Source organism: Rhinatrema bivittatum, chromosome 6 (assembly GCF_901001135.1).
Source record: "Rhinatrema bivittatum chromosome 6, aRhiBiv1.1, whole genome shotgun sequence".
Taxonomy (NCBI): Eukaryota; Metazoa; Chordata; class Amphibia; order Gymnophiona; family Rhinatrematidae; genus Rhinatrema; species Rhinatrema bivittatum.
The window spans coordinates 186329937-186357160 of NC_042620.1; the positions used below are offsets into that span (position 1 = coordinate 186329937).

Here is a 27224-nt window from a genome sequence, read left to right on the forward strand (position 1 = left end):
GCCTGATTTAAAATGGCCTGCGCGCGCAAAAAACGGGGGTTACACGTGTGGCTGGGCCTTGCGCACGCTGCGAGCATTTTAAAAGGGGCCCAGCCGCACATATAACCCCTTTTACACACGCAAGACCAGGGCTTCGGTAAAGGGGCGGTCCGGGGGGCGGGGCAGGCCTGGAGGCGCCAGTACAGGGGCCATTTGCTGCTGTGCCAGGGGATTGCGAGCCGGCAGGGTGCCAGTGCGCACAACCTGCTACTGCTCCTTTGGAGGTGCAGTAGGTAATTTTAAAAAATTGGGGATACCTAGGATAGGGATAGGGGGCGGGTAGGAGAGGGGAAGGGGAAAGGAGGTTAGGGTAGGGAAGTTCCCTCCCAGTCCGCTCCTTAATTGGAGCGGGCTGGGAGGGAACTGGGGAAGCCTGACGAAGTGTCGCCGCGCAACTTTTGCTTAACTCTGCCCCCCCTTGCATGCGCTGCCCGTGATTTTATAATGTGCACACCAGCGCGCACATGTTATAAAATTGTGCATCCATGTGTGCGTGCACATGGACGCGCATGCGTATTTTTTAAAAATCTACTCCTAAGTGAATTCATCATACATTTCTTATGTTTATTTCTCAGCATCAAACCTTCAGCTTGCATGTGTGTACATGGAAGTACCAGTTTCTGGTTCCTTCTGTTATGTAGTTGACTAATATTCTGCTCAGTACCAGTGCAGTAAAACAATTCTGCATTACATTTCTCTGACAGTATTACATGACTGCATTGTTTAGACCAGCGCTTCTCAACCAGTGTGTCGCCAAACACCGGCAGGTGTGTCACATCTCTCGGTGTCCCACTGCCCCGTTGTACTTTCCTTCTCCCTTTTTCCAGCCCCCATGGGCCAATTGGAAGCCTCGTTTCTTCCTACCCCCACTGCCCAATGGGAAGCCTCCTTCATTCTGCCTGCCGCCGTGCAGGACAATCGGAAGCCTCCTCCCTTCTACCTGCCAGTGGGAGTATGAAGAAGGGAGGAAGCCTTTTATTGACCGGTGAAGCAGGCATCGCATAGCCCGGGGGTGGGGTGGCAGGAATGGCAGTGTCAAACACCGACGAAGCAAGGCCGCCACGGGAGCCCATCCCTGTGGTGGCGAAGAGGAAACCCGACCATGACCAAGCAAGGCTGAGATGGGAGCCCATCCCTGTAGTGGCGAAGAGGAAATCCGACCCCCGACCGAGGCCACCACAGGAGCCCATCCCCATGGCAACGATAAAAGAGAAGGTCTGCCACCGCGGTGGAAGTGGAGCCCATCCCTGCAGTGAAGGAAAAAGGTTTTGGTGACAGTTTGTGTCTGAGGGTGTGAATGGGTGCCTGGGTGAGAGCTTGTGTCTGAGGGTGTGAATGGGTGCCTGGTTGAGAGCTTGTGTCTGAGGGTGTGAATGGGTGCCTGGTTGAGAGCTTGTGTCTGAGGGTGGGAATGGGTGCCTGGGTGAGAGCTTGTGTGTGTGGGTGTGAATGAGTGCCTGGGTGAGAGCTTGTGTCTGTGGGTGTGAATGGGTGCCTGGGTGAGAGCTTGTGTCTGTGGGTGTGAATGGGTGCCTGGGTGAGAGCTTGTGTCTGCGGGTGTGAATGAATGCATGGATGAGAGCTTGTGTCTGTGGGTATGAATGGGTGCCTAAGTGAGAGCTTGTGGGTGTGTATGAGTGCCTAAGTGAGAGCTTGTATCTGTGGGTGTGAATGGATGCAGGGTGAGACCTTGTGTCTGTGGGTGTGAATGGATGAGAGCTTGTGGGTGTGAATGGGTGCCAGGGTGAGAGCTGGTGTGAATGGGTGCTTGGGTAAGAGCTTGTGTGTTTGGGTGTGAATGGAAGCCTGGGTGAGAGCTGGTGTGTGTGTGGGTGTGAATGTGAATGGAAGCCTGAGTGAGAGCTAATGGGTGTGAATCGGTGCTTGGGTGAGAGCTGGTGTGAATGGGTGTGAGATTGAGAGCTTGTATATAAGAGACCATGAGTGTGATTGAGAGAGAGACTGGTCAGGGAGGTGATGTGTTTCTGTGTAAGAGAGAGAGAGACTGGTCAGGAAGATGACTGGTATGAGAGAGACTGAGACTGGTCGTGGGGTCTAATTGGGGGTCGGTGTGTGAGTGACTGGTTGTGGGCGCTAAGGAAGAGGACTGTGAGGACAGAGCTTCAGCAGCCCTTGCTGCTTCTGGTGAGTGCTATTGGCTTGGAAGGGAAAGGAGTAGGAGAGTTGCTGGAGAGGGTAAGTAAAGGTGGCTTTTTAAATTTATTTTCTTGATTGACTGCCATTTTAATTATTGGGTATTATGCGATGTCTGCTGTTTTGAAATATGTTATTGATATTTGGACATAATATGTTATTGATATTTGGACATGTTTTAATAATTTTATGAGTTAATAATTTTTATGAGTTTTTAATTGTTGGATATTATTCTGTTCAGCAACTGTTTTGTAACATGCAGGCCGATACAGTAAGGAGCGGTAGGAAGAGCTGCGTTAGTGCCGGGCACACCCGCGGTTGCCGCACGCACAATCCGGCTCACCTATCGCTCGATACCGTATTAAAATGTCATGCAAATGCAAGCTGCGTCCAAGAAGCGTCCGTGAAGCGTTAGGCCCGCGCAACCCATTTTACTGTATAGAGCGCTGTACAGTATCCTGGGTGCGCTGGCCTAACGCTTCACGGACACGCTGGTATCTGTCATTTCAAATGACATTTGAAATGACAGGTACCAGGAAGTGGACGGTTCTCCTACGCTCGGGATTGCCAGTCCTCTCTCCCCTCCCTGCGCCTTGCTTCGGGAGGGGGGGAGAGAGGACTGGTGAAACGACATGTAAAGTGTAAAGCAATGAAGCGCCTTACTTTTCTTGCAGCCCTTCTCCGGAGATGGACCGCGGCTCCCCTGCCTCCCGGGGGGCAGCCGGCGGCGAAAGCGGCCCCGCCGGCGAAGATGGATGCCTGCACGGGCGAAAGCAGCCCCTGTGGGTGCAATTTGGCCGCTCAAGACGTGACGTCACATGCCGTGACGCCAAACGTTGTGACGTCACGCCTTGAGCGGCCAAATTGCACGCACAGGGGCTGCTTTCGCCCATGCAGGCATCCATCTTCGCTGGCAGCTGCCTCCGGGAGGCAGGGGAGCCGCGGTCCATCTCCGCTGCGGTCCGTCTCCGGAGGATCCGTGATCGCTGGAGACTCGTTGATTTGCTTGCAATCAGAGTCCTTTTACAGAGGGCTGGACCTGCATGGGGCCTTGTGTGAGCTAACAAGGGGTGCTTTACGCTGGCAGCAGTGAATGTATTTGTTGTCCTCCTCCTCCCTACCGCCATGTCTTCCTGAAATTTAGAGCGTACGATGGGAGACACTGCCAGGAAATACCTAGGGATGAGCCTTAAAGCCTAAGTAGCTTAATGGTGTAGAGAATCATTCACCCCAGCAAGGTGAGTTGAATGTTGAGCAAAAGGCACTGGATCCAGCCTTGGCTTTCGGACCCAGACCCCAGTGTGTCCCCTCATTTATTACTGGGACCACCAAGAACAGCTGGTATGGCGATGGCAGGCCCAGACCTATAGGGAACATGGTTAGTGACACTGGGGTAGTACCAACCCTGGCAGAAATAAGTTTACCACATGTAGCGTCTGTGAAGAGGCACAGTTTAAGCCATCCCCGGTGGCCCTGGCAAACACTTTTTTCCAAAAACCACAAATGCTTCCCTTCCGGGAGGCAGGGGAGCCATGGTCCGTCTCCGGAGGAGGGTTGCAAGAAAAGTAAGTCGCTTCGTTGCTACTGTTTTTTGTTTTTTTTTGCTTTTTCGATTTTTCCGCTTTCGTTGCTTCGGGAGGAGGGGAGAGAGGACTGGGGCTGCCCCGGAGACCAGCACCCATTGTCGCAGCCAGGGCAGGTGAGCGGGGGCTGGGGGAAAGTTTGCCGCCTACCCTTACCCCTGCCTCTAATGCAGGGGTAAGGGTAGACGGTAAGTTAGGTTAAACGCGCGGCAAAACTGCAGGTTAAAAAAGCGATAGTCGGGGCGTGCGTTACTGTATGGGAGGGAATAGCTAATTCGATCGTTTACATCTAATATATATGCCGCAGGCGGAAGGGGTTACCCGGTGATTTAAAGAGGTGGTAAGAATGGGTTAAAGGGGATAGTGTATCGCGGGTTGGACTAACGCGGCCGAAAAGTGAGTAGAAAGCGGGTTAGAAGCAGGGTAACCGCGGCCGCACTTTACTGTATTGACCTGATGGTTAGTATAGCTTTACAATTATTTCTGTGTGGGGCTCTATAGTAGCTTGGCTTATTCTGTTTTCCCAATAGGAAATGTATTAGTGTTTAGGGCCTGGTTTAATAATTGTATTTCTTAGATAAGGTTGTTATTGTTTGAGTGTGGAAGAGCTTGACAGAGATCTGGTTGAAGACATCCAAAAGATGGGAAAGAAGGGAGAAGTGGTGATTGTTGGAGACTTTAATTTGCCAGATGTAGACTGGAGAATCCCATCTGCAGAATCTAACAATAGTAGAGAAATAGTGGATGCTCTGCAAGGAGCTTTGTTCAAAGAAATGGTAATGGAACCCACAAGAGAGGGAGCTATACTCGATTTAGTGCTCACTAATGGAGGTAATGTCTCTGATGTCCAGGTGGGTGCCCACCTCAGCACCAGTGATCATCAAACGGTATGGTTTAATATCACAAAAAGGATACAGAAAAGAAGCACACGGACCCAAGTTTTGCAGTTCAAAAACACAGACTTTGATGAAATGGGGAAGTACCTGGAGGAAGAACTAGTAGGCTGGGAGAACGAGAGAGATGTGGAACAACAATGGACCAAACTAAAAGGAGCAATTACCAAAGCAACTAATCTTTATGTTAGAAAAGTAAAGAAAAGCAAAAGAAAAATGAAACCTATCTGGTTCTCCAAGGAGGTGGCTGACAAAATAAAGGCTAAAAGAACAGCGTTCAAGAAATATAAAGGATCCCAAAGGGAGGATCACAAAGAGGAATATCTGGTAGAACTGAGGGAGACAAAGAAAGTAATCAAGACGGTAAAAAGTCAAGCGGAAGAAAGGATTGCCAAAGAGGTAAAGAGAGGTGACAAAATATTTTTCAGATACATCAGTGAAAGGAGAAAAGTTCAAAGTGGTATAGTGAAATTGAAAGGTGAAAAGGATCAATGTGTGAAGAGAGACGAAGAAATGGCAGAAATATTAAACGAATACTTCAGTTCTGTGTTCACTAAAGAAGACCCTGGAGAAGAACCATCACTAGTTAACAAGAAAATAGAGGGGAATGGAGTAGATGTAACTCCATTTACAGTAGAGAATGTATGGGAAGAGCTGGAGAAACTGAAAGTGGACAAAGCCATAGGGCCTGATGAGGTTCATCCCAGGATACTGAGTGAGCTCAGAGATGTGCTGGCGGGTCCACTGTGTGCCCTGTTCAATAGATCCCTAGAAACGGGAGTGGTGCCGAGTGATTGGAGAAGAGTGGTGGTAATCTCGCTTCACAAGAGTGGAAACAGAGAAGAGGCTGGTAACTACAGACCGGTTAGCCTCACCTCGGTGGTGGAAAAAGTAATGGAGTCGCTGTTAAAAGAAGGAATAGTGAACTATCTACAGTCAGAAGAAATGCTGGACCAGAGGCAGCATGGATTCACCAGGGGAAGATCCTGTCAGACAAATCTGATAGACCTTTTTGACTGGGTAACCAAGGAATTGGATCAAGGAAGAGCACTCAATGTCATTTACTTGGACTTCAGCAAAGCTTTTGATACGGTCCCGCACAGGAGACTGGTGAATAAAATAAGAAGCTTAGGAGTGAGTGCCAAGGTGTGGCCTGGATTGCAAACTGGTTGACGGACAGAAGGCACTGTGTGATGGTAAATGGAACTTACTCTGAAGAGAGAGCGGTGTTGAGTGGAGTGCCGCAAGGGTCGGTGTTGGGACCGGTCCTGTTCAATATCTTTGTGAGCGACATTGCGGACGGGATAGAAGGTAAGGTTTGTCTTTTTGCGGATGACACTAAGATCTGCAACAGAGTGGACACACCAGAAGGAGTGGAGAGAATGAGACAGGATTTAAGGAAACTGGAAGAGTGGTCGAAGATATGGCAGCTGAGATTCAATGCCAAGAAGTGCAGAATCATGCATATGTGGTGTGTAAATCCGAATGAACTGTATTCGATGGGGGGAGAAGGGCTGATGTACACGGGGCAGGAGAGAGACCTTGGGGAGATAGTGTCTAATGATCTGAAGTCGGGGAAACAATGTGACAAGGCGATAGCTAAAGCCAGAAGAATGCTGGGCTGCATAGAGAGAGGAATATCGAGTAAGAAAAGGGAAGTGATTCTCCCCTTGTTACAGGTACTTGGTGAGGCCTCACTTGGAGTGCTGTGTTCAGTTCTGGAGACCATATCTCCGAAGGGACAGAGACAGGATGGAGGCGGTCCAGAGAAGGACGACCAAAAAGGTGGAGGGTCTTCATCAAATGACTTATGAGGAGAGCTTGAAGAATTTAAATATGTACACCCTGGAGGAAAGGAGGAGCAGGGGTGATGTGATACAGACTTTCAGATACTTGAAAGGTTTTAATGATCCAAAGGCAACAAAAAACCTTTTCTGTTGCAAAAAAAATCACACAGAACCAGGGGTCACGATTTAAAACTCCAGGGAGGAAGACTCAGAACCAATGTCAGGAAGTATTTCTTCACGGAGAGGGTGATGGATGCCTGGAACGCCCTTTCAGAGGAAGTTGTGAAGACCAAAACTGTAAAGGATTTCAAAGGGGCGTGGGATAAATACTGTGGATCAATAAAGTCTAGAGGATGTGAATGAAGAGAAGAGGTATGGGGATGGCTTGCAGGAATGATGGATACTACCTGGAGATGAACATCATTATTCAATAAATATACACACTGTTAATGCGACTCCAACATTGCTCTATGCTTCAACGGCAAGAGGAAATGTGGAAAAAAGGATTTGCATCCACATAAAAGCAGGGGAGTAGCTTGCTTGTTACGGCGGTTACTACCCCAAACCAAAAATGCCTGATACTTCACTTTCAATGCATATCCAGCATTGCTCTCTGTTTCAACGGCAGGGGGAATGAAGAAAAAATGTTTTATATTCAGACATATACCAACAAGGACTGAATTACATAGTCTGGGTAAAACAAATAAGCATGGGTGTAGCTTGCTTGTTATGGCGGTTACTACCCCAAATCAAGCCTGATACTTCACTTAGAATACATATCCAGTGCAGCCCACTGCTTCAGCTGCAGGTGGAATGAAAGGAGGATTTATATTCAAACAACCAACAAAGACTGAATTCACAGGCTGGATAAACAAGCGTGGGAGAAGCTGGCTTATTACAGCGGTTGCTACCCCAAACCAATTAGCTGGTTACTTCACTCAGATGCAGCTCCAGCACTGCTATCTACGATGGTGGGGTGGAAGGGAAATAGAACCCAAAAAGTTATTTAAAGGGACAAGAGTAACAGAAATGTATGAAAAAAAAAAGTGTGAAAGCTTGCTGGGCAAACTGGATGGACCATTTGGTCTTCTTCTGCCGTCATTTCTATGTTTCTATATAATCCAGGTGTAACTTTGTGCGGGTTAGTTTTGTGCATCATTGCAAATCCTGAGAGTCTGTTAAGTGCTATATTTCTCTTTCCATTTCTCCAGGTTTGCACTGCATGCAGAGTGGCTTTTTTGGTTTTCCATTCCAGTTTCTGTCTCCATATTTATAATTTGTGGTTTTTCTGTACTCGGTGAAGGTCAGTTCTGGGTGTGTGACCGAGGTGAGGTATTTTACTAGCATGTAGGCATTTGTATCAATCTTATTTGTTGTGTTTTCTCAATAGGATATGCATTAGTGGTAAATTACTGTCTTTTCATAAGGAAGGCTATTGTGCCTGGTAGTAAAGGGAGTTTGTTTTGCTTTTACTGAGATGTCACCAGAACCAGAATATCTTTTTTGTAAGGCGAGTTGTACAGGGTAATGCCCTAAATCTGCTCTGCACTCATTGCTGAGGGTTGAGGGGATTCCTGTGGATGCAGAGTGCATGTTTACATTTAGCCCCGTGATGGTCACATGTTCAGTGTGTCACGCATGTGAGAACCATCTGTCAGGTGTGTCCCGGACAAAAAAAGGTTGAGAACCACTGGTTTAGACTGCAATAGTTATTGTGTTTTCCCTGTGGCTGCCATGTAATATGTACATTTTAGAGGGTAATAACTGGTTACGATCATAAGAATATAAGAAATAAAATGCTGGGTCAGACAAAGGGCCATCAAGCCCAACATCCTGTCTCTGACAGTGGTCAATCCCGGTTGCAAGTACTTGGCAGATCTCATAAAGTAGATCTATTTCTTGTTATTCCCAGGGATAGCAATCACTTTCCTTAGTCTACCTGGCTAATAATGTGTGGTGAAATTTTCCTCTAGGAACTGGTTCAAATCTTTTTTTAAACTTCACTATAATAGTCGCCTTGATCACGTCCTCTGGCAACAGAGTCCACAGCTTGATTGTGTGCCGTGTGAAAAATACTATTTGTTTTAAATCTGCTGGTTGTTAGTTTTATGGAGTATCCCCTTGGTTTAGTATTTTTGAAAGAGTAAATAACTGTCTTGTGTTTACTAATTCCACCTATCTCATGATTTTATAAACTTCTATCATGTCCCCTCCTAGCTGTCTCCTAGCACTAACCTTCTTAGACTGTCATCATAGTTGAGCTATTTCATCCTCTGTTGCTCTCCTCTGCATCTTTTCTAGTTTGGCTATATCTTTTTTTTGATGTGGGGTGATTAGAACTGCATTCAAGGTGTGGTTGCACCATGATTTGATGTATTTTGAGTTCCCTGTAATTGTTGGCAGTGGTTAGTGATACTATTTTATTAAAGGTAAGAGGGGAACTCAGAAGGCAGCCTTTGACAAAGGATAACATGTTTCCCTAACTCCTCTGTCTGGAGTCTTACTGCTGTACAAAGATTTCTCACACAACTCAGGCACTAGAAAGAGGCTTTATATTGTCACAAGATAGTTAAAGGGCACATGCAAGCATGCCTGAGATGTCTATAGAAGATGTCCGAAGAATTCTCATTCCATTAAGGGCATTTACCTAAGTTTAGTCTGTATGCAGACTCTTTAAAATGACACCTGTAAAATGGAATGTCAGCTGAATTGCAAAAATGATTATCCGTCTGAATGACCATATTGAAAAAGATGCTGCTCCCGGTGCTGCTGACTTCTGGCCACACACAGGGTTACAGATGTTTGTAATGATTCATTAAAATAACTGAAATTTTAGCTAATTGTGGTTTATTTTAGCTCATTGTAACTTGGCCCATTTTAGAAACATTGTGCCTTTTATTTATTTTCTAGTTTAGCTTGTTTTGAACATACAACAATGTTTATTACCCTTTGATCAAGAGATTACCACATCACATTTTAATATTATCCTCAATCTGATTTTGTTTATAGGTGCCAAGTTGCTTAATGGATGTAAATGTGCTCATGGCTGTGCAGTTACTGATAGAGCAGGTGTCTGTAGAGTCAAATATGCAACTTTTGCAACAGATGTACCAATATTTACTCTTTGACTTCCACATCTGGAACCGTGGAGATTTCCCCTTCCGGATAGGTAAGACAACAATCTCTCTCTCTCTCTCTTTTTTTTTTTTTTTTTTTAAAGAATAATCTAAACCTCATGTATGAAGGATTATAATAGTGGTTAAGGTCAGGTAGAAAACTAACAAATATGTAAAAACTATTGCATCTCATTGTGTATCTATAATTTGAACGAATGGATAAATAGGCAATAGCTTGCATTACCACTGCTATGCATATTTTCAGTCTTTTCTGATCACAGATGAAATGCTAATGTGTTCTCTTCCCCCACTAAGACCAGAATTGCTATTACCTTATAGTCCTTCATATTCTCTGCTCACCATGATTTGAGAAAAAAATTTGTATTTCAGGTCACATACAATACCTTTCCACTATTATTAAAGACAGCAGGAAGCTTTTCAGAAAGAAGTACGGCGTGCAGTTCCTATTAGACACACTCAGAATTCATTATAGGTAGGTTGAATTGCTTTGTCCATCACTTTGCTTGGGGGAAATCCATCTTAAAGCAAAAGATAAGGTGGCAGTAATTGTGTTGTTCTTGTTGCCTTCTCTAGCACCTTCTTATTAAGAGCATTAGAAGCATAAGCGCTCCAGCAATCTACAGTTCAGTGGGCAGAGCAGATCACTGAAACTAGTACTGTTGTTGAGAAAATAATGGCAGATGCAATATACTTTTTTCTCCAGGACTGAATCAATTTAATATGATCAGTACTCCAGAAACCTCTTTGCACTTTTCAGAATTAAAAATTAAAAGCTTGTTTTATGCTTTGAATTGTATGTCAGGGCTTTTGGTTTGGCAAAGGTGTCCTCAGTGTGGTTTTATTCTAATGAAGCACTGTTAAATTATTTCTTTTTACACCTTCCTTTTCTGAATTGATATATTGCTGAGTTCTGTGGAAAACAGGGTCCCAATAAAATGCATGTAGAATGCAGAGGCAGGAGTTGTTGGACCACAAGCCACCCGTATTGCATTATTCATTAGGTATTTGAAGTATGGCATTGGCCTCAGCTATTTCCTTTTTTGGTGGGTATTGGACCTTGTAAACAGTTTGATTGAATGGGCAAGATTTCTTCAGTGTGAGCAGGCTTATATGGGTTATGTTTCTGTTAAGGTATTATACATTTTTGTGTACTGCTCTCGAAATTAAGTGGTTGAAGACATTATAGAGGTCCACATTCAAAGGGGTTTTTTCAGCTGTTCATACTTAACCAGTCAAACTTCAAGTTTTGAAATTCCTGCCCCACAATACGCGTACATTTTAACTATATAATGACTTACCCAGATATAAAAGAGAGACAATTTTTTTTGCCTTGGGCTTACTTAGGCAATAATTCAATGAAATATTCTTTTAAAATATAAAAATACAGTATGTATTGCAAGAGTGCAAAAATTATTTTGATATACTTCTATACAATTTTTGTCTTTTTTTCCTTTATGTTTGAAGTGGCATTGAAGAGAATGACTTGTCTCTCGAAGATATGATAACAATAAGAACATCCTTGTATGGACTAATCAAGTATTTCCTTAGCAAAGGAGCAACCCATGAAGAAATACAGAGCATTATGGGATACATAGCAGCCATCAATGAAGAGGAGCAGGTACTAATTCTGTTTAAATTAACAGGTTTTCTTATTCAGTATTGAACATTTAAGTAGTTGAAGTATTCTAATTCACTTAAATTTAATAAACAAAAACAAAAGAGAAATCATTAAGGTAATTTGTCAACTATGACTTTGAACGTTAAGACAGAAATCATGCTTTTTGACTATTCTTAATTAGAGATATTCAGATATCTTAAAGGTTTCCATGCACAGGAGGTCAGCCTCTTTCAACAGAAAGGAGGCTTTAGATCAAGGTGCAATGCGATAGGGTCGAAAGGGGGTAGACTCAGGAGTAATCTTAGGAAATATTTCTTTACAGCGAGGGTGGTGGATGCATGGAATGGCCTCGCAGTGGAGCCAAAAAGAGTATCTGAATTCAAGAAAGCATAGGATAAATACAGGGGATCTCTAAGGAAGTGATAGGAATTATAATGCTAAATTAATCAGGTGGATGGGCCATATGGACTTTTTCTGCCATCATGTTTCTGTTTTTTAGCCAGATAAAGTTTGGTGCTATAAAACCAAAAAAATAGCATAACTATTTGCCTGATTCTAGTGTATTTATTATAAAAAGCTTATATTCCACTACTTCCATGGATGTTCAGTGTGGATAACAATAAACAGCACTCATAAATTAGGCATATAACATTTCCATTCAAAAAATTAAATATAAATAATTTAAAAGAAAATAACAAATAAAACAATTTAATTTAAAGCTGTATCCATCATTTATATGCCTCAGCAAAGAAGAAAGCTTTGTCCTTTTTTCTAAAAATGTTTGTCCTTTTCTCTTCTCAACTCACTTGGAAGTGCTTTCCAAAGCTCTGGCCTGGCATAGAGAATCCAAGAGAATGAATGGTGTTTAGTATTTACAATCACACATTATTGGGACAGCTATACAAACGGGCACCTTGCGATCTTAATGATCTAATAGGTTTATATAGATTTATCCTATTATGTAGGCTGCAAGTCAGATCTGCATATAATAATTTATAGATCACTGTTTACATCTTGAATTGGACGTGACTCCTCATGGGCAGCCAATGAAGCTGCAACAGTGTAGGGGTAATATCCTCAAAATGTTTCACTCTCATGATAAGGAGTAAGTTCCCCTTACTCCTTATCATGTATTCCTTGTTTTGATTCTCATGTTTACCTATTCGCTATTCCCCATAATCCCCTCTCGTTATACTTGTTCAATTCTAATTCTATTCTTGTTCAATTTTTGTTAAATTATGTTCATATTGTTCGCTGTAATTTCCAACTGTTGGTTCGCTGTAAACCGAGGTGATATGTACTTGTACATGATCTTCGGTATAAAAAAGTCTTTAAATAAATAAATAAATAAATGTATAACTGTGCAACTGAATTTTGTATCAACTGAAGTGCTTGCCCATATGTATTCGGAAGACCAACGTACAAACTATTGCAATAATCAAGATGGCCAAATAATATGGCTCTGCATAATTGATTGAAATAATTCATGGGATAACTAGGCCTTCAAATGTCTCAACAATTTTAATTTATTCAAAGTTGTTCTGTCTTTTTAAAATGCACCTTAAAGGTTAATTGTAAATCCATAACAACCCCAGATTTCAGGCTTTAAAGACAATAAATATGCAATTGCTCATTGTCAAACACTTTTATTTATTTGTTTTATATACCATCATTCCATGTGAGAATCACTAGTTCATAATGGTGTACAGAGTTGACACTCATAAAGAAATGATGAGATAAATGATAAAAAGGTTTAATACTCATAGGTAAGTGATGGGATACTGAGCTAGGTTTTCATACAGGTGGTAAACATTCAGAAACAAGGGTGTACTTCAACAACAGACACATTAAAGGAGAAAATAACCGGATTTAAGAGAAGTAAAAAGTGTTGGGGTATTGTTCAGGACATATTTAAGTTATTTGAGTCGAGGAAAACTGGAGGTTTCAGTCTGACAGTAGGCATTTCTGAATAGCCAAGTTTTCAACTCTTTCTTAAATGTCTTATTGTCTGATATTGTTCAAAGGTCCTCTGGCATGGAGTTCCATTGCTTTGGGCCAGCAATTGATATCGTTCTGTCTCTTGTTTGTGTTAGATAAGTGTTTCTTATGGTTGGATTTCTAGAAGACCGTTTAATGCATTCCAATCCACAAAAATAGTGATCCTTTCATTTTACTCTAATTATAAATCCCTCAGAACTGAAGTGTGGATATAATATTCCCTTGTAGATATTATCCTAATAGCAATAACACTTGAAAGGACAAGTGCAATTTTGGGAGTTGTTTGTTGAATGAGAAACTCAGTCATTTGTATTACCACTATCCAGGGCAAAAACTCTGGTTGGCCATTACCAAGGAAATAAGTTTTTGTGAAAATCCTTATGGTTGTGGCAGATGAGGACATTTTGGTGTACCAAATGCTTTACATTGTACTTAGGCCAGTAAAAAAAGAGATGATTTTTTTTAGAACATTATTTATAGATCAGACAAATAAGTTACGCATAATACAGCGTACAGACAGAGAAGCGTACATAATGTGCAAAATATCACAACAGAAAAAGCCAAAAGCCTAACATAGTTACAGAATAATAGTTCTAAAACCTTTCCAAAATTTAAATCATATTTTGAACTTTTCCCTTTAAGAGAATAAAAAATGTGTTTCTTGTTGTGAGCAATAGAAGTCACCCCTTTACAGAACTCAGCTATAGTAAATCTGGCTAATAGCAACATTTAATAAATTACACTCTTAGTTTCAGATGATACTCATAAATCATCCCAATAACCTAGAAACACCTGAAATAAAAAAAAAGCTTAACCTAAATGTTTTCAATCGAATGTCAGTCCACTATACATGAAAATGAGAGAGATGACGCCAACAGCCCTCTCCAGCAGTTAGGACTTGATGAAGGATTACAGTTGTGAAACAGTTTAGGAAACCTATAGGAATGATGTAGAAGTCTAATTATGAAATGCAAATGTTTGGCACTTATCAATATGTGGCGTGCCTCTTCTCAAATTGCTTACCAGTCATCTGATGTTCATTGTGTAAGACGTTCCTAATTCCATTTGCTTATGAGAGACTGACTTGGGAACACTGTCCAGCAAATCCAGAAGCCCTTTATAGAGAGCAGAAATGCATAGTAACATAGCATTGTCATCAGAAAAAGACCAAATGGTCCATCCAGTCTGCCCAGCAAGTTTCTTATGGTAGTAACTGTCTTTCCATGAAGGTTACCCCCATGCCTTATGTTAAAGATAGTAATACTTACAATCATAACCAAGCAACTGTAAAACCCATAACAAAATTACTGCTAGCGATATTTTTACGTGGTGAGCAACCTTCCTGATAATTCAGACAGTGCTGCTTGAACGTGCTTTGCTTTTGGACTTGGCTGTAGAATCAGTCCTGTGCTTTATCCCTAATGTTGGCGTATCAATTTCCCAGACCGTAAATTTCGGGGCCCAGAGTTTGCTGTCTTCAGAATCCAATACCCCTTTTTACCCCTTTGAATGTTGAATTTCACATTGCAATCATACAATATAAATGAAATCTGAATTTACTGTTTCGGTGCCCCACCCTTACTCCTCAGTTTAGTTAGAGATTGCCTAATCTGAGAATGTAGACAAAGTATTGACAGTGAACCATACGTGTCACATAAATAATCAAATGAATGCATTTGAGTAGCTAGGCAAAGCTGTTAGAGGGACCATAACCCCTGCTCCTCCAACCTGGCAATGTCCACAAAATAGTGTGTATGAAAATGGTTGAATTAAGGAGACAGCACTTCTGCAGTGATGCCCAATTTTGCCTTTACTATATACCATATTGACAATGTGTACAATACCACAGGATTTTTTCTACATATGAATCTAACTTAAGCTAATGTATACAAGTGCGCAAGGTCAGTGCCTAAAAGATAAGACAACTTATCTTGAGTCAAGTAGGACAGAAGCAATCCTTCAGACAGGCCAACTGAGAGGCCCAGTAATGCATTTGAAGATTGGCAAAGCTGAGCCACAAAGAACTCTTTAAAACCATAAAGTACTGAGTTTGATACGTGAAGATTTTTTATTCCAGATAAATTGCCCCTTCCTGTTCCTACCCCAGATCAGTCCAGACAAGTGGGTTTTTGTATCCCTACTAGCAGATGGAGGCAGAGAACAAAACTTTGAGGCACTGCTACATAACCGAGAGTGCCAAAAGCAGTCCCTCAGTATTTCTCTGTCTCCAGCAGATGGTAGAGGTGCAAACCTGCAGTCTGATAGTTTAGGGGAAAAATTTAAAAAAGGAGAGTTTTAGCTTGGTGTTAGAAAGAAGACAGAAGAAGTGAAGACGGAGCTCCCAGAGGTGTTAGGTTTCTTCGTGGACCATCCGTCTGGTTGAGCAGGGCAAGCGGGGGAATGAAAATCCCTGGCCAGGGGTCCTGGTACCCTCGCTCTCCCCCTGAAGCCCTCTCACCCAGGCTGGCCGGTTGCAGATTCCAGTAGCATCCAGAATCAAGAAAGTATACCTTTCTTTTGGTTTTGTTCTGGGTTGCGTCCTGCATCACCTTACAGTGACTGGAAGAGATTTATGAAAAAGTATACAGACACCTCTGTTTTAGAATTAAAAGAAGCATAATATACTTGCCCCACCCAGTCAGCCTTACGTTTTTGGCATTCATTATCAGTAAGGTAAGTCTTCTGTAGGAGAACAATCTGAGCTCTCTCTCCCTTGAATAGAACTGAAGTATTGTCTTTCTGTTTATGGGAGAGGAAATCCCTGGGACGTGTAGCAAAACAAGGTTCAGTTTCAAATCACCCATTCAAAAAGTAAATAAAGTACCTCAAGCGAAAATACCCAGACACAGCAAAAATAAATTGAAAACGTATGTTGAATCTGTACATAAGAAAATAAAAGCAAAAATACTGCGTCTGACCATTTTGCCTTTTTTTTTTTTTTTTAAACAAAACCATGTAATAGAAATCAAACAGGGAACAAAACAAAGCACGACAGCATGTGGGAAGTAAAGCAACATATCAATTCAGAAAGACTAGATTACACCACTGTGTGCAGTGGCAGTGACATGCACCCCAATAACCCAGTAAAAAATGAGGTCCCTACTGAATAATGCAATCCGGCTCAGCTGAAGTGAGCCAGGTAACTTTAGGACAGGGGTGGTTTTTGACCAGACTTACTGGGCTAACCGCGCCCACGGAATGTCCCCAGTGCCTCTTTGTACCTGGGTAGATATTATGTGGGTGACGACGTCCAGGCAAAATTTAGCTGGGGAGCAAAGAATATACTTAAATTTCAGGTTTTGTCCAAGAATATTGACGACCTTGTGAACAGTTGATAAGCAGTTTTAGTTAGGTAGTTAGATATTTTAAAAAATTTATTTTCTTTTTTGATTGAAGGGATAAGATTGCTTTCTTAAAAAAAAGGCTTGTATGTGCTATGTTCCTCATAGGATAATAGCTTTATTTGTCTTTTTAGCTTTGTGGGATTCTAGAGATACTGTTTAACTTGCTGCATACTGGCACAACCCAGGACCAACTTTTCCTGCTGCTTTTTGAACCAGGAAATGCTGATATCCTCTATGCACTTCTACTCAACCAGAGATACTCTGACCGACTGAAAGAACTTGTATTTAAGGTACTGACTCTAGTCATCTCTTTTTTTCTTTGTAGTGATTACTAACAGCTTTATCTACTCTTTATTCCATCCGCTTTTCTTTGGTGGCTTAATGCATTTGTAAACAATTAACAGGAATTTATAAAGTCAGACTACAATCAGCAAATCTAGTAATTTAATTCCAGCATTTTGTTCATGTGAGTAATGATGCAGAAGTTGTCATCATAGGCATTTGTCCTCTAATAAAAATATTAGCTCCATTTAAGGATGATTTAAACAACCATTTCAGATTTAATTTTTCCATCCTTTTTCCCTCTTTTCTTCTCCCTCCCCCATTTCACCTCAGACGGCATGTCTGGGTGGTATCAGGAACCCACAGCATCCCCAAGGGATTGGGGAGAGATCTTCAAGGCAGTCCTTCCATGCTGCACTTTGTGGCTGACAGTAACAGCCACTTCTCCTTCCCGGAGACAAGTGTGTGTCACCTCTACAGTGCTCTCAACACTTTAGCCAGCTCTGACAGAAGTCCCAGACTCACAACATGTAGCAATACAGGCTGAGCCAAAGTAGAAGTTCCATTTTGTGTGCTTTCACTCCAGGCAGAAGTTAACTTCACTTGCAATTTTTAGATGCCTGATTTTGCTTTGCCAGCTCAAGCAGGATTTCAACTTAGTGGACTCGCAAGTCTGTTAGATTGAAGTATTCTTCTGTGGGTACCATAATGAGGTATAACACTGTTTACTTTTCAGCAGTGGTTTGTGTGATTAACTGTTTTTTCAAAGGCAGAATCCCCAAAAAAGATGAAATTAACAGAGATAATAGCTTTTACTCATTGAAATTATCATGTCACAGTTTAAGCACTGTACAGTCTTTTAACTCTGCATCTTTGAGGAAACTTTTCAACCCAGCTAGCTTTCACACTGCTAGATCCCTAGCTGTGAGATAAATTAAAGGAAGTTTTCCTTTTATTAGAGCACAAATAGCGATTGTGATTTTTTTTCTTTTAAACCCATTTGAATTCAGTAAAGGGTAGATTTTTAAAAAATATGTGCATGCCTCCATGTACGCGGGCTACCCGGCGCGCACACATGGATGCGCGATTTTATAACATCCGTGCGATTTTATAACATCTGCGCACAGATGTTATAAAATCAGCGGGCCGCACACACATGTGCACCAGATTTTGTAATCCACGTGCGGATGTGCGGGTAGATTTTAGCTACTTTCGCGGCGACGTATCGCTGCTTTCCCCAGTCCCTACCCCCTACCCTACCCTCCCTTCCCCTTCCCCTCTCCTCCCCAACCCCTAAATTGAAAATTTTTTTTTAACCTTTTTGGAACAACTTACGAGCTGAGGTAAGTTGCGCGCGCCGTCAGAGCAAACAATGGCACCGTCCCGGCCCGCCCCTTCCAAGAGGCCCGGCACTTGAGCGCGTACCGGCCTTTAGGCACGGGGCCAGGCCTCTTGGAAGATTCGCCCGGCGCGCATAAAGGCCAGAATTTATGCGCGCCAGGCATTTAAAATCTACCCTTAAGTGATTCATTGTTACATTCCAGGTTGCAAGGTAAATGCGAGCCAATAATTAACAAGTTGTTTGACAAAATCAAAATGTTAAGGCATTCCGAAACTCTGAAAAGCACTAGAACAAAAGCCAGGAGGGCACATAAAAGAATAACAATAGTGAAAAATGTCAGTACAGTTTAATGAACATTTAGCCCAGCTGTCATTTATTTTTTGTGTTTTGCTATGGATTGTTTTTTAGATGTGTGTAACTTTGTACCTATTTGTTTTGACAGATTGTAGAGCAGATGCTAAAGTGCAATAAAGTCTATGAGAAGAGTAAGCAGCGGATCAGGCTGAGAGAAGTTGGTTATTCAGGGCTGGGACTCCTCCTGAATGAAACATCGGTTACCATTTCACTTGTTAAAAACCTTCTTAACCAAGTTCTGCAAGCAGGTAGTATAAAAAATATGAAAATATTTAGCTTCTTTTTTTCTCTGGCCATTGTAAATCTCAGACTTCTATCCTAAAGAACAAATATGATGAAAGAACAGACATCACAAACCTCGTTCCCTAATTTCACGGTGTGTGTCTATGAGGGAGAATGCCTGCACGCATGTGTACGCGTGTGTGAAAGTACCTGTATATATGTGTGTGTAAGAGGTTAAAGTTTGTGCACCCTCCTCCAATCTGCGACAATCTCAGGAAGACTGGAAATCTAAAGTTCCCAGGTATGGAGAGTGGGAGATTTTTTTTTATCCTTGTTAGTTTTAATTATTGGATGTGATGTATCTTCTAATTTGAAATATTTTAATACTGTTTAGTAATATTTTAAACATTTTTAATTGTGTTTTTAATTGGCTGAATTTATCAGCAGATTTGACATTCTTTTTATTGGTATGTTTAATGTTTTATATTTCTTGATTGTGTTTGCATTGCTGATAGTTTGGCTTCTTGTGATTTCTAGTTGAGTTTTTGTCTGCATGTTTCAATTTATAATTTATGATCTCTTTATTCTGTATTTGGTGAGAGTCTATCTGTGTTCTGCTTGTGTGATTGAGGCTTTAGGTATTCTGCTAGCATGTAGTTTCTGTGTAAGGATTTACAACAACCTGGCTTTAATCTGTTTTCCTAATAGAAGGTGTATTGGTGTTTAGGGATTGATGTAATATTTGCAGTATGGCTTTTTCATAGGTTGAGTGCTGGCAATTGTGATATGGAAGGCTTACTATATTTGAATTGTAGTTCAGTTTATTCCTGGCTTTCTGTGGGCCAAATCCACACCCAATGCACTTTACCATAGGCCTATTACCATATATGGGATCCAGTAAACTGCTTTGATTATCATGAGAAACGTAGTTTATTAAGTCTATTAAACTATTATTATTGAAAGTGTGTGTTTTTTGCAGTGTATGCCTATATAATATATATGTTGTGATATTTTTACTTCAGAAGATTGTATTTTGAATGTCTATTTTCCATATGCAATCTGCCTTTTTAGGTTGGGGAAGTTAATAAATTTTAAAATGGAAAAGAATGCATAAGTTTTATTTGTGTGGGGAGGGAAGGGAATGGGGAATGACAGGCTGTAAGGTTTGTCTAGGGCATCTAATACCCTTGTATCAGCCCTAAGAGAGAGAGAGTCACACACACAGACTCCCACCATTCACTAACCTCTCACACCCCCTCCTGGAGAACGGTGGGCAGCAGGCAATAGAGAATGGAGGAATTCTATTTATAGACCCAGGAGGAGGGGGTGGCCAAAGGCAGCCCCGCCCCATTAAACATTTCTCTGGTGCCCCCTAGTGCAGACGCCAAAGACTGAGAACAAACAAATAACAGGCCCAAAACCTGAGTGGGTAGAGCAGTGGGCTGCACACAAGGGAAGCCAAGGTTCAAATCCTATTGCCATTCCTTGTGACCTTGGGCAAGTCACTTCATCCTCCATTGCCTTCCCCCCTGCCCTGGCTCTCGGGTGATTTCACGGGGGGCCCCCATTTCATCCTTCGCCTCAGGCAGCAGATTGCCTTGAGCTGCCCCTGGGTTGACCTATGGGTTTATTTTGGGGGGTTTTCAGATACTTGGGGCCTCTCTGCAGCCTTTATCAAGCATAAGATATGAATATTTTATTTGCTGCTCTTGGTGAATACGTTTTGCTGGAAATGTTTCTAAGTTGTGAGTAGGAGATGAATTGTTCTGCAAGAGAATAATTTTCAAAGGGACATCAGTGAGAAAAATAGTGCTTTACGCACAGATACGGCCCTTTTAAAAAATTGAGCAACCAGTTTGTGCATAAAATTATACACACAGGGGTTGAATATTTCACGGATTAGAGTCTGGGCAGGGTTGGGATTTGTGCACATACTTCTTGATTTTGAAAATGTATGCACATAACTTCTGTCTGCAAATTCATGTGCATCAAATAGGTATAATTGTGTTTGTGTAGTTTTGCTGGAATAATTTTCAAAGCAGACTTGTGCGCATAAGTCTGCTTTCAAAATTGGTGTAACTTATGCACATGTTTGCCAGCTAATTTAGGTGCAATGTTACAAAATTATCCCCTCTACATTTTAAATTTGTTAATACAGAAAATGTGACTGAAAAGATTGGTCTGTCTTTGAATTAGAGCTGCTGATGTAATTAATATATGTTAATCTGTATTCCTATCCACAGAGCCTGTTGTGAATTACAGAGACCTTTTGGCAGTGGTGCACTTGGCTCACAAAGCAGATCTAACGGTGCGAGTGGCTATCTGTAGGAAGGTTAGTGCCCCTAAAATAACAACAACAAAGAACTTATGAAGGGGTTGGAGTGATACATGGATTGATGTGGGTGAAAGAAAAAACAAATAGCTGAGTTAAGTGATTCAGATTTTTTGGTAACTTTGGGATCACAGGTTTTACTAATAAATTAGTAGTGTGGTTGCCATGCTACTTCCCTCTAATGCATGTAAATAAAGGTTATCAATAAAATATCCTAGGTGATACTTTTTTTTCTTTTAAGGGTAATAACAGCATATTTTATGACTAGCTTTTGGAAGCTGTATACTCCCTTTGTCAAGTCAAAATAAAATTGAGCAGGTCAAAAAAGATAAGTTTGCCCAAACAGAGAAATGAATGACAGATTACATTACAGTGATGGGGTGAAAGAGCAAGGAGTGATGTTAGCAAAGTGGTTAGAAGGTTGCCAGACAGCAGAATTCTACAGTTATGCTGTATTTTTATTTAGTATTATCTTGTACCAGAAGTATATATATACGGTAACAGGCACATGAAGTTAAAATTTGATGACGGCATACTGAGATTTTAAAGTGAAAGAACGATCTTTCTTGTAATGTTTTAGAAATTTGCAAATGTTCAAGTAGTTTACAGTTTTGTGCTGCAGAACAAGTCTAGGTTTTCATTTTTGAAATGGCAGTTCTTAGAAGATTAGCTAATCTCATGGTCCGTGCACTATCTTCAGATTTCCCATAATGCCTATTGGTACTGCATCCCAGGGGCAACTTATACCACAATTATGCTCACAGCAGACCAACAAACCATGAAAAAGTGAGCAGTTTAGCAAACGGCAATCTTTGAAACTGAAAGAATCAGGTTTTTTATCCACTGTTGTTTGCCCTATCAGAGTAGATTTCTTTGTCAGCTGGGATGATTGTCAGCACATTGCTCTGTTGCCCCAGGTAGTCTTCTGTATTCTCGCATGTGACACAAAGGCCACAGTCTTTATGGGAAGTTTAGGATATGGCTGAAGTGTAGAGGTTAACGAGATTTCCAGGTACTGCTGTGACTGAAACAGTAGGGAGCAGCTGTACATTAGTCCTCAAAACACTAGCAAGTCAGAGTATTTTGTTTTTATTTTTTTAAACTATCAGCAGTCTTTCCCTTTTGATTCTTTTATTTAACAGAACCTGCTACTTACCCAAATAGAGAAGGCGAGATTAGAACACTCATTACATTAGAATATTTATAATAAAATACTGTATATTACTGAACATAGAGTATGTCATATACTATAGCTTAGATTTCTCTGGGTGTAGGATATATACTTTTTTGTACTTAGCTTATCTTATTGCACTCTGTACAGGTTCTGCATCTTTTACAAACTCAGCTGGAAGCAGCCCAGCAGATTTGTCAGCAACTCTGCTGGCAGGAGACTCTGGTTAGATTGTTTTTGAAGGAGAACTCTGAGACCAGGAATGGCCGTAAGGACAGCAGGGCTGGCTCCGTAAGAGAAGATGAAAAGAGACTCTCTGCAGAAGAAATGCAGAAACGCCATGCTAAAAAGGCAGATGAAGACAGAGTTGATGACATCACATTGTCCAGTCTGTCTTGTGATAAATGGTATCTTGAGGATAACAAATCTTTGAATACCAGCACTCGGTCTTTTAATTCATTGGCAATGGATGATGAAACCTCTGTGAACGAGATCCCTCTCAGGTTAGAAAACCAAGAGGAGGTCTGGCCTAGTGACCCTGCTTTTCTGAGGTTGAATTTGTGCAGCACTACCTCTGAAGTGGGTGATAATGGGAACCAAACATCCACCAGCTTGCCTAGTACACCATCACCTGATGATTCCTCAAAGACATTTTGCGTCAGTCAGCCTGACAGAGAGCCCAGTGTCATCAGTGACATGAATTTCAGTGACGAACTCTCACTCTGTGGAAATTATGAGAGCCAAAAGGTAACTGAGCTTCCACAGGTACTCTTCACTTGTGCGCCTAACTCTATAAAACCACTCTTGCATGGGGGCAGTGTAATAATGGGGAATAATAATGACAATTCTTACCCCCAAAACATGCAATATGTGAAGCATTTAAATGTTTTCAGTCTTGTTTGTTCATTTGTCTTTCCTGCATGTCCTGCTTGAGAGCCTTCGTACCCATCTTCCTGTAATTTCCCAGTTTTTCTTCCCCATTTATTCTCATGTGTAGGCTAAATGCTGCAACAATCAGCTCTCTCAGCTGACAAGATAATAGACAAATAAAGAAATCTGCAGCATCCGCTTATGTAGATTAAAGCTGATGAACACTTCATGTTGGTTGGCTATCTGAAGTTTAACACTGTAATCTTTGCAATCCCAAATTCTGCCCTTATTGTCTCATTGGTAGTAAGGATATATATTAGGATGTTTGCTAACATAAGCAAGATTTGGAAGTTCTTTAAAGGATTCTGTAGCACTGTTCAGCATATACAGCATTGCACAGAAGAAGGCATTTTACACAACCTCTTCTCAAAGAACATGCTCTTTTTATTTTAGCATGGGGATGTTAAATATCAAACCGAGTAGTGCAGGCAGAGTTTGAGCTGTTTCTTATTGTATTCAGTAGGTTAAAACACTGCTAATTAATTCAGTGACATCTGGATTAAGAGTTGGGATTTTTGCTAGTGGAATGAATGGGAAGGAATTGACACTTATTCTAGTAAGACAACAGAACTGGAATGTTTTGCTTATTTTTATTTAAAGTGAAAAATGTAGCTGCAGAAATGTAGAGATCAGGATGCTACTAGCAGGGGCTGACATTGGACAGCTGGGAAGTATAAGAAGGCATTGACTATTGATGCCACCTGACATTATCTCAAAACCAATAAGAATTTTACTGTGCAGTAACTGAATGTATAGCAAATGGCATTTTAAAACTGGTAATCTGAACTGATTTTGTGATGAGAGGCCTGCTTTCATAGAAAAGTGAGAATTGATGGTTTTAGTTTGAGAGTAGGAGGTATTTTCCTCAGCTAAGTAGCCAATTAAATATTGTTTACTTAAATTTTAGGTCTATAAGACACAAGGAGGAATATGTGCAGGAGGTTATAGATCAGAGACAGTTAGATTTATTTTTTTATAGCTGAAGTTTGGCATCATGATTTCAGTACATGTCTCTTGTGTTCTGTTTGTCCAGAGGATTATACATATGTGGCCCAATCTCATGTATATAAATGTGGGTGGGAATTAATGGTTTTATATATATTTGAAAAGCATGAAAGCACATCATATTGTTCTTGATATACACTGCCCATTGAAGCAGCACTGATAAGAATTTTTGATTGTGTCTATTGTGTTTTATATAATTCCCCTAGTTTTAATTTCACACAGTTGCAATACCTACTAGAGATTCAACTACTTTGTCTCTTAAATTTACTAAATGTATTATTCTTGGAGATTTTAATATTCATTCTGATGACCAAACCTTTAGTAGTATACGAGCGCTGATGTCTACCTTGACTACCGTGGATCTTACTTATACAGCTGATTGAAACACCATCTCATAGAGCATATCATATTATAGATTTTGTATTATGCCACATGAAATATACATATATGATCAAGCATTTCCATATTAAAGAGGTGGTTTAGTTGGATCATTCTGTAGTTTTGTTTAAGTTATTGACTTCTCAGATAAGAAACAATAACCCTAATATATTACAAGAAAACGCCTGGAGGTGGATAGGGAGAAATTTCCGGTATTGAGTAAAGATGAGTTTGCAAGGGTGGAATGCGAATCCTTATCTGTAGATGAAGCTTGTAATATGTGGGATACCACCCTATCTACTATTTTAGAAAGGGTAGCAGCAGAAAAAGAAGTTAAGATACAACATATAGCGTACATTGTGCCCCTTGGTTTTCAAACAGTGCTAAGGGAAAAAGATCAGATGTTCGGAAGGCTGTATGCCAGTGGCGAAGAAGTAAAGCTGGTGAGTCAGAATCATCTTAAGCTCTGTTAGCTGAATATAGAAAATTGGGTAGGACTATGCTTAGAGAATATTATTGTGATATCTTAAAAATTTCTATCAAATGCCCATCTTATCTTTATTCACCGAGTAGAAAATTAACATCTAGATCATCTATAAGCTTCCTAGCTGTGATGTATTAGCTGATTATTTTGAGAATAAGGTGGCTAGTATTCACAAACAGCTTGGATTAGTTATACCCATGGATAGTACAGTTACCTTATTGTCAGATGAAGGTGGATGGTTAGACCAGTTCAAAAGGAAATGAATTTGCTGCTAAATGAGGTAACTAATTACCTTATGAGGTAATTAGTAACTTAATGAGGTAACTTAACCTTATCCCATGTTAGTCTACTCCCGGACCATGATCCAGGGTTAGAAAAATCTTTGGGGCTATCGCCCTTTTGTTCGTCTGTTTTCAGGTATATACTTATGTTCTCACTTTTTCATACAATTGTGTTTAATACGTTAGATGTAATACTAAATTTTGGGTTTATAATTTTATAATTCTTACTACCTACGCCTTGTTATATGTATCACACATGCTTACTACATTTGAAGTAATACTAAGTTTTGTTTATCTATAATTCTTATTACATGTAATAGATGTAATACTAAGTTTTTGGATTATCTATAATTCTTATTACATTCGCCTTGTTATATGTACACCACATGTTTCGATGTAATTTCTAACTTTAGTTCTCTGTAAACCGACGCAATATATACTATTACATGAATATCGGTATATAAAAGCCTTCAAATAAATAAATAAATAATTGTAGACCAGTTTCAAATTCATCCACCTTTGCAAAAATATTGGAGAAGGCTGTTTAGCAGAAGTTTGATTATTATCTAATGGATAATCCCTGTATAGATGATGATCAGTCTGGATTTAGGAAGGTCCATAATATGGAGTTGCTATTGCTTTCTTTGTTGGATATGCTATTTTGTAGCCTAGACCAGGAAAGATCAGGGATCTCAGTACAACTAGACATGTGTACTGCATTCATGTGATGCACAATTAAGCTCTGGAATTCATTGCCAGAGGATGTAGTTAAGGCAGTTAGTGTATCTGGGTTTAAAAAGATTTGGATACATTCCTGGAGAAGTCCACAAACTACTATTAATCAATAGGGAATAGCCACTGCTTGGTCCTGGTATTAGCAGCATGGGATCTATTTAATGTTTGGGTACTTGCCAGGTACTTGTGTCTTAGATTGGCCACTGTTGGAGACAGGATACTGGGCTTGATGGACATTTGGTCTGAGCCAGTATGGCATGTCTTATGTTTATTTATTTATTTATTTATTTGAAGAGTTTTATATACCGTTATTCGGAAAGCCATCATAAAGGTTTACAAAGTGAATAAATTTTAACAAATAGGTTTTGAGATATCATAACATGTTGTAATTACAATAATAAACATAACCAAGTAAGTCTCTGCAGATATAAGGTTGAATGTGGAGGGAGGTTAGTTAGGTTGAGAATTAAGGTTATAAGTTCATTTGAGAGTTGGTCTGTGTAGATGATTGTGGATCCATGAAGAATTTACGAAACAGTAACGTTTTTAGGTCTTTTTTGAAGGTTTTTATATTGTGTTGAGATCTTAGGTCTTCAGGTAGAGTGTTCCAAAGATTAGGGGAGGCGATGGAGAAGGCTCTCTCTTTTGTTGTTCTTATGGTCTTATTCGAAACAGTCTGCCATGCTATAATGGTTGCCCAGTTGCAAGCTATAGGAGTAACAGGAAATGTATTACATTAGTTTATAGCTTTTATTTAACAAGACATGAAACAGTGAGTAAAGAGAAATAACTTATAGTCATGGTGGAGGAAATTAGCATCAGGTTCAGTGCTCTCTACTGTTCTTTTTAATTTATACTTGACCCCTTTAGCTGAGTTATTGAAGTTAGGCTTTATTTACTTTATTTATGTAGATGATGATCAGCTGTTTCTTCCCTGTCACAGTGATGGATCATTTCTTATTGTTAAATTTTGAAAATACGACAGCCATTAAGACCTGATTATCCCAACGTAGTCTGGTTCTGAATACACAGAAGACCAGATTGCTGTGGCTTGGAAATAACAAAATTGATGGAAATAGGTCTCCTGAGAATTTCACAGGTTTATTCATAAAAAATTTTTTATATCTGATTTGTAGTTTTGGAGCACTATTCTGA

At 40.6% G+C, this 27224-nt stretch overlaps 1 protein-coding gene across 2 annotated transcripts in view; it reads left to right on the forward strand.

The window, feature by feature from the left end:
* NBEAL1 (neurobeachin like 1) overlaps window positions 1-27224 on the forward strand; it is a 324484-nt gene that overhangs the window by 168023 nt on the left and 129237 nt on the right. For both annotated transcript variants that reach the window (XM_029606300.1, XM_029606301.1), the window contains 7 exons: window positions 9466-9625; window positions 9963-10065; window positions 11058-11211; window positions 16685-16843; window positions 18620-18779; window positions 20997-21085; window positions 22407-23003. In XM_029606300.1, the coding sequence (XP_029462160.1) occupies window positions 9466-9625; window positions 9963-10065; window positions 11058-11211; window positions 16685-16843; window positions 18620-18779; window positions 20997-21085; window positions 22407-23003 (1422 nt within the window). The remainder of the gene's footprint in view (window positions 1-9465; window positions 9626-9962; window positions 10066-11057; window positions 11212-16684; window positions 16844-18619; window positions 18780-20996; window positions 21086-22406; window positions 23004-27224) is intronic.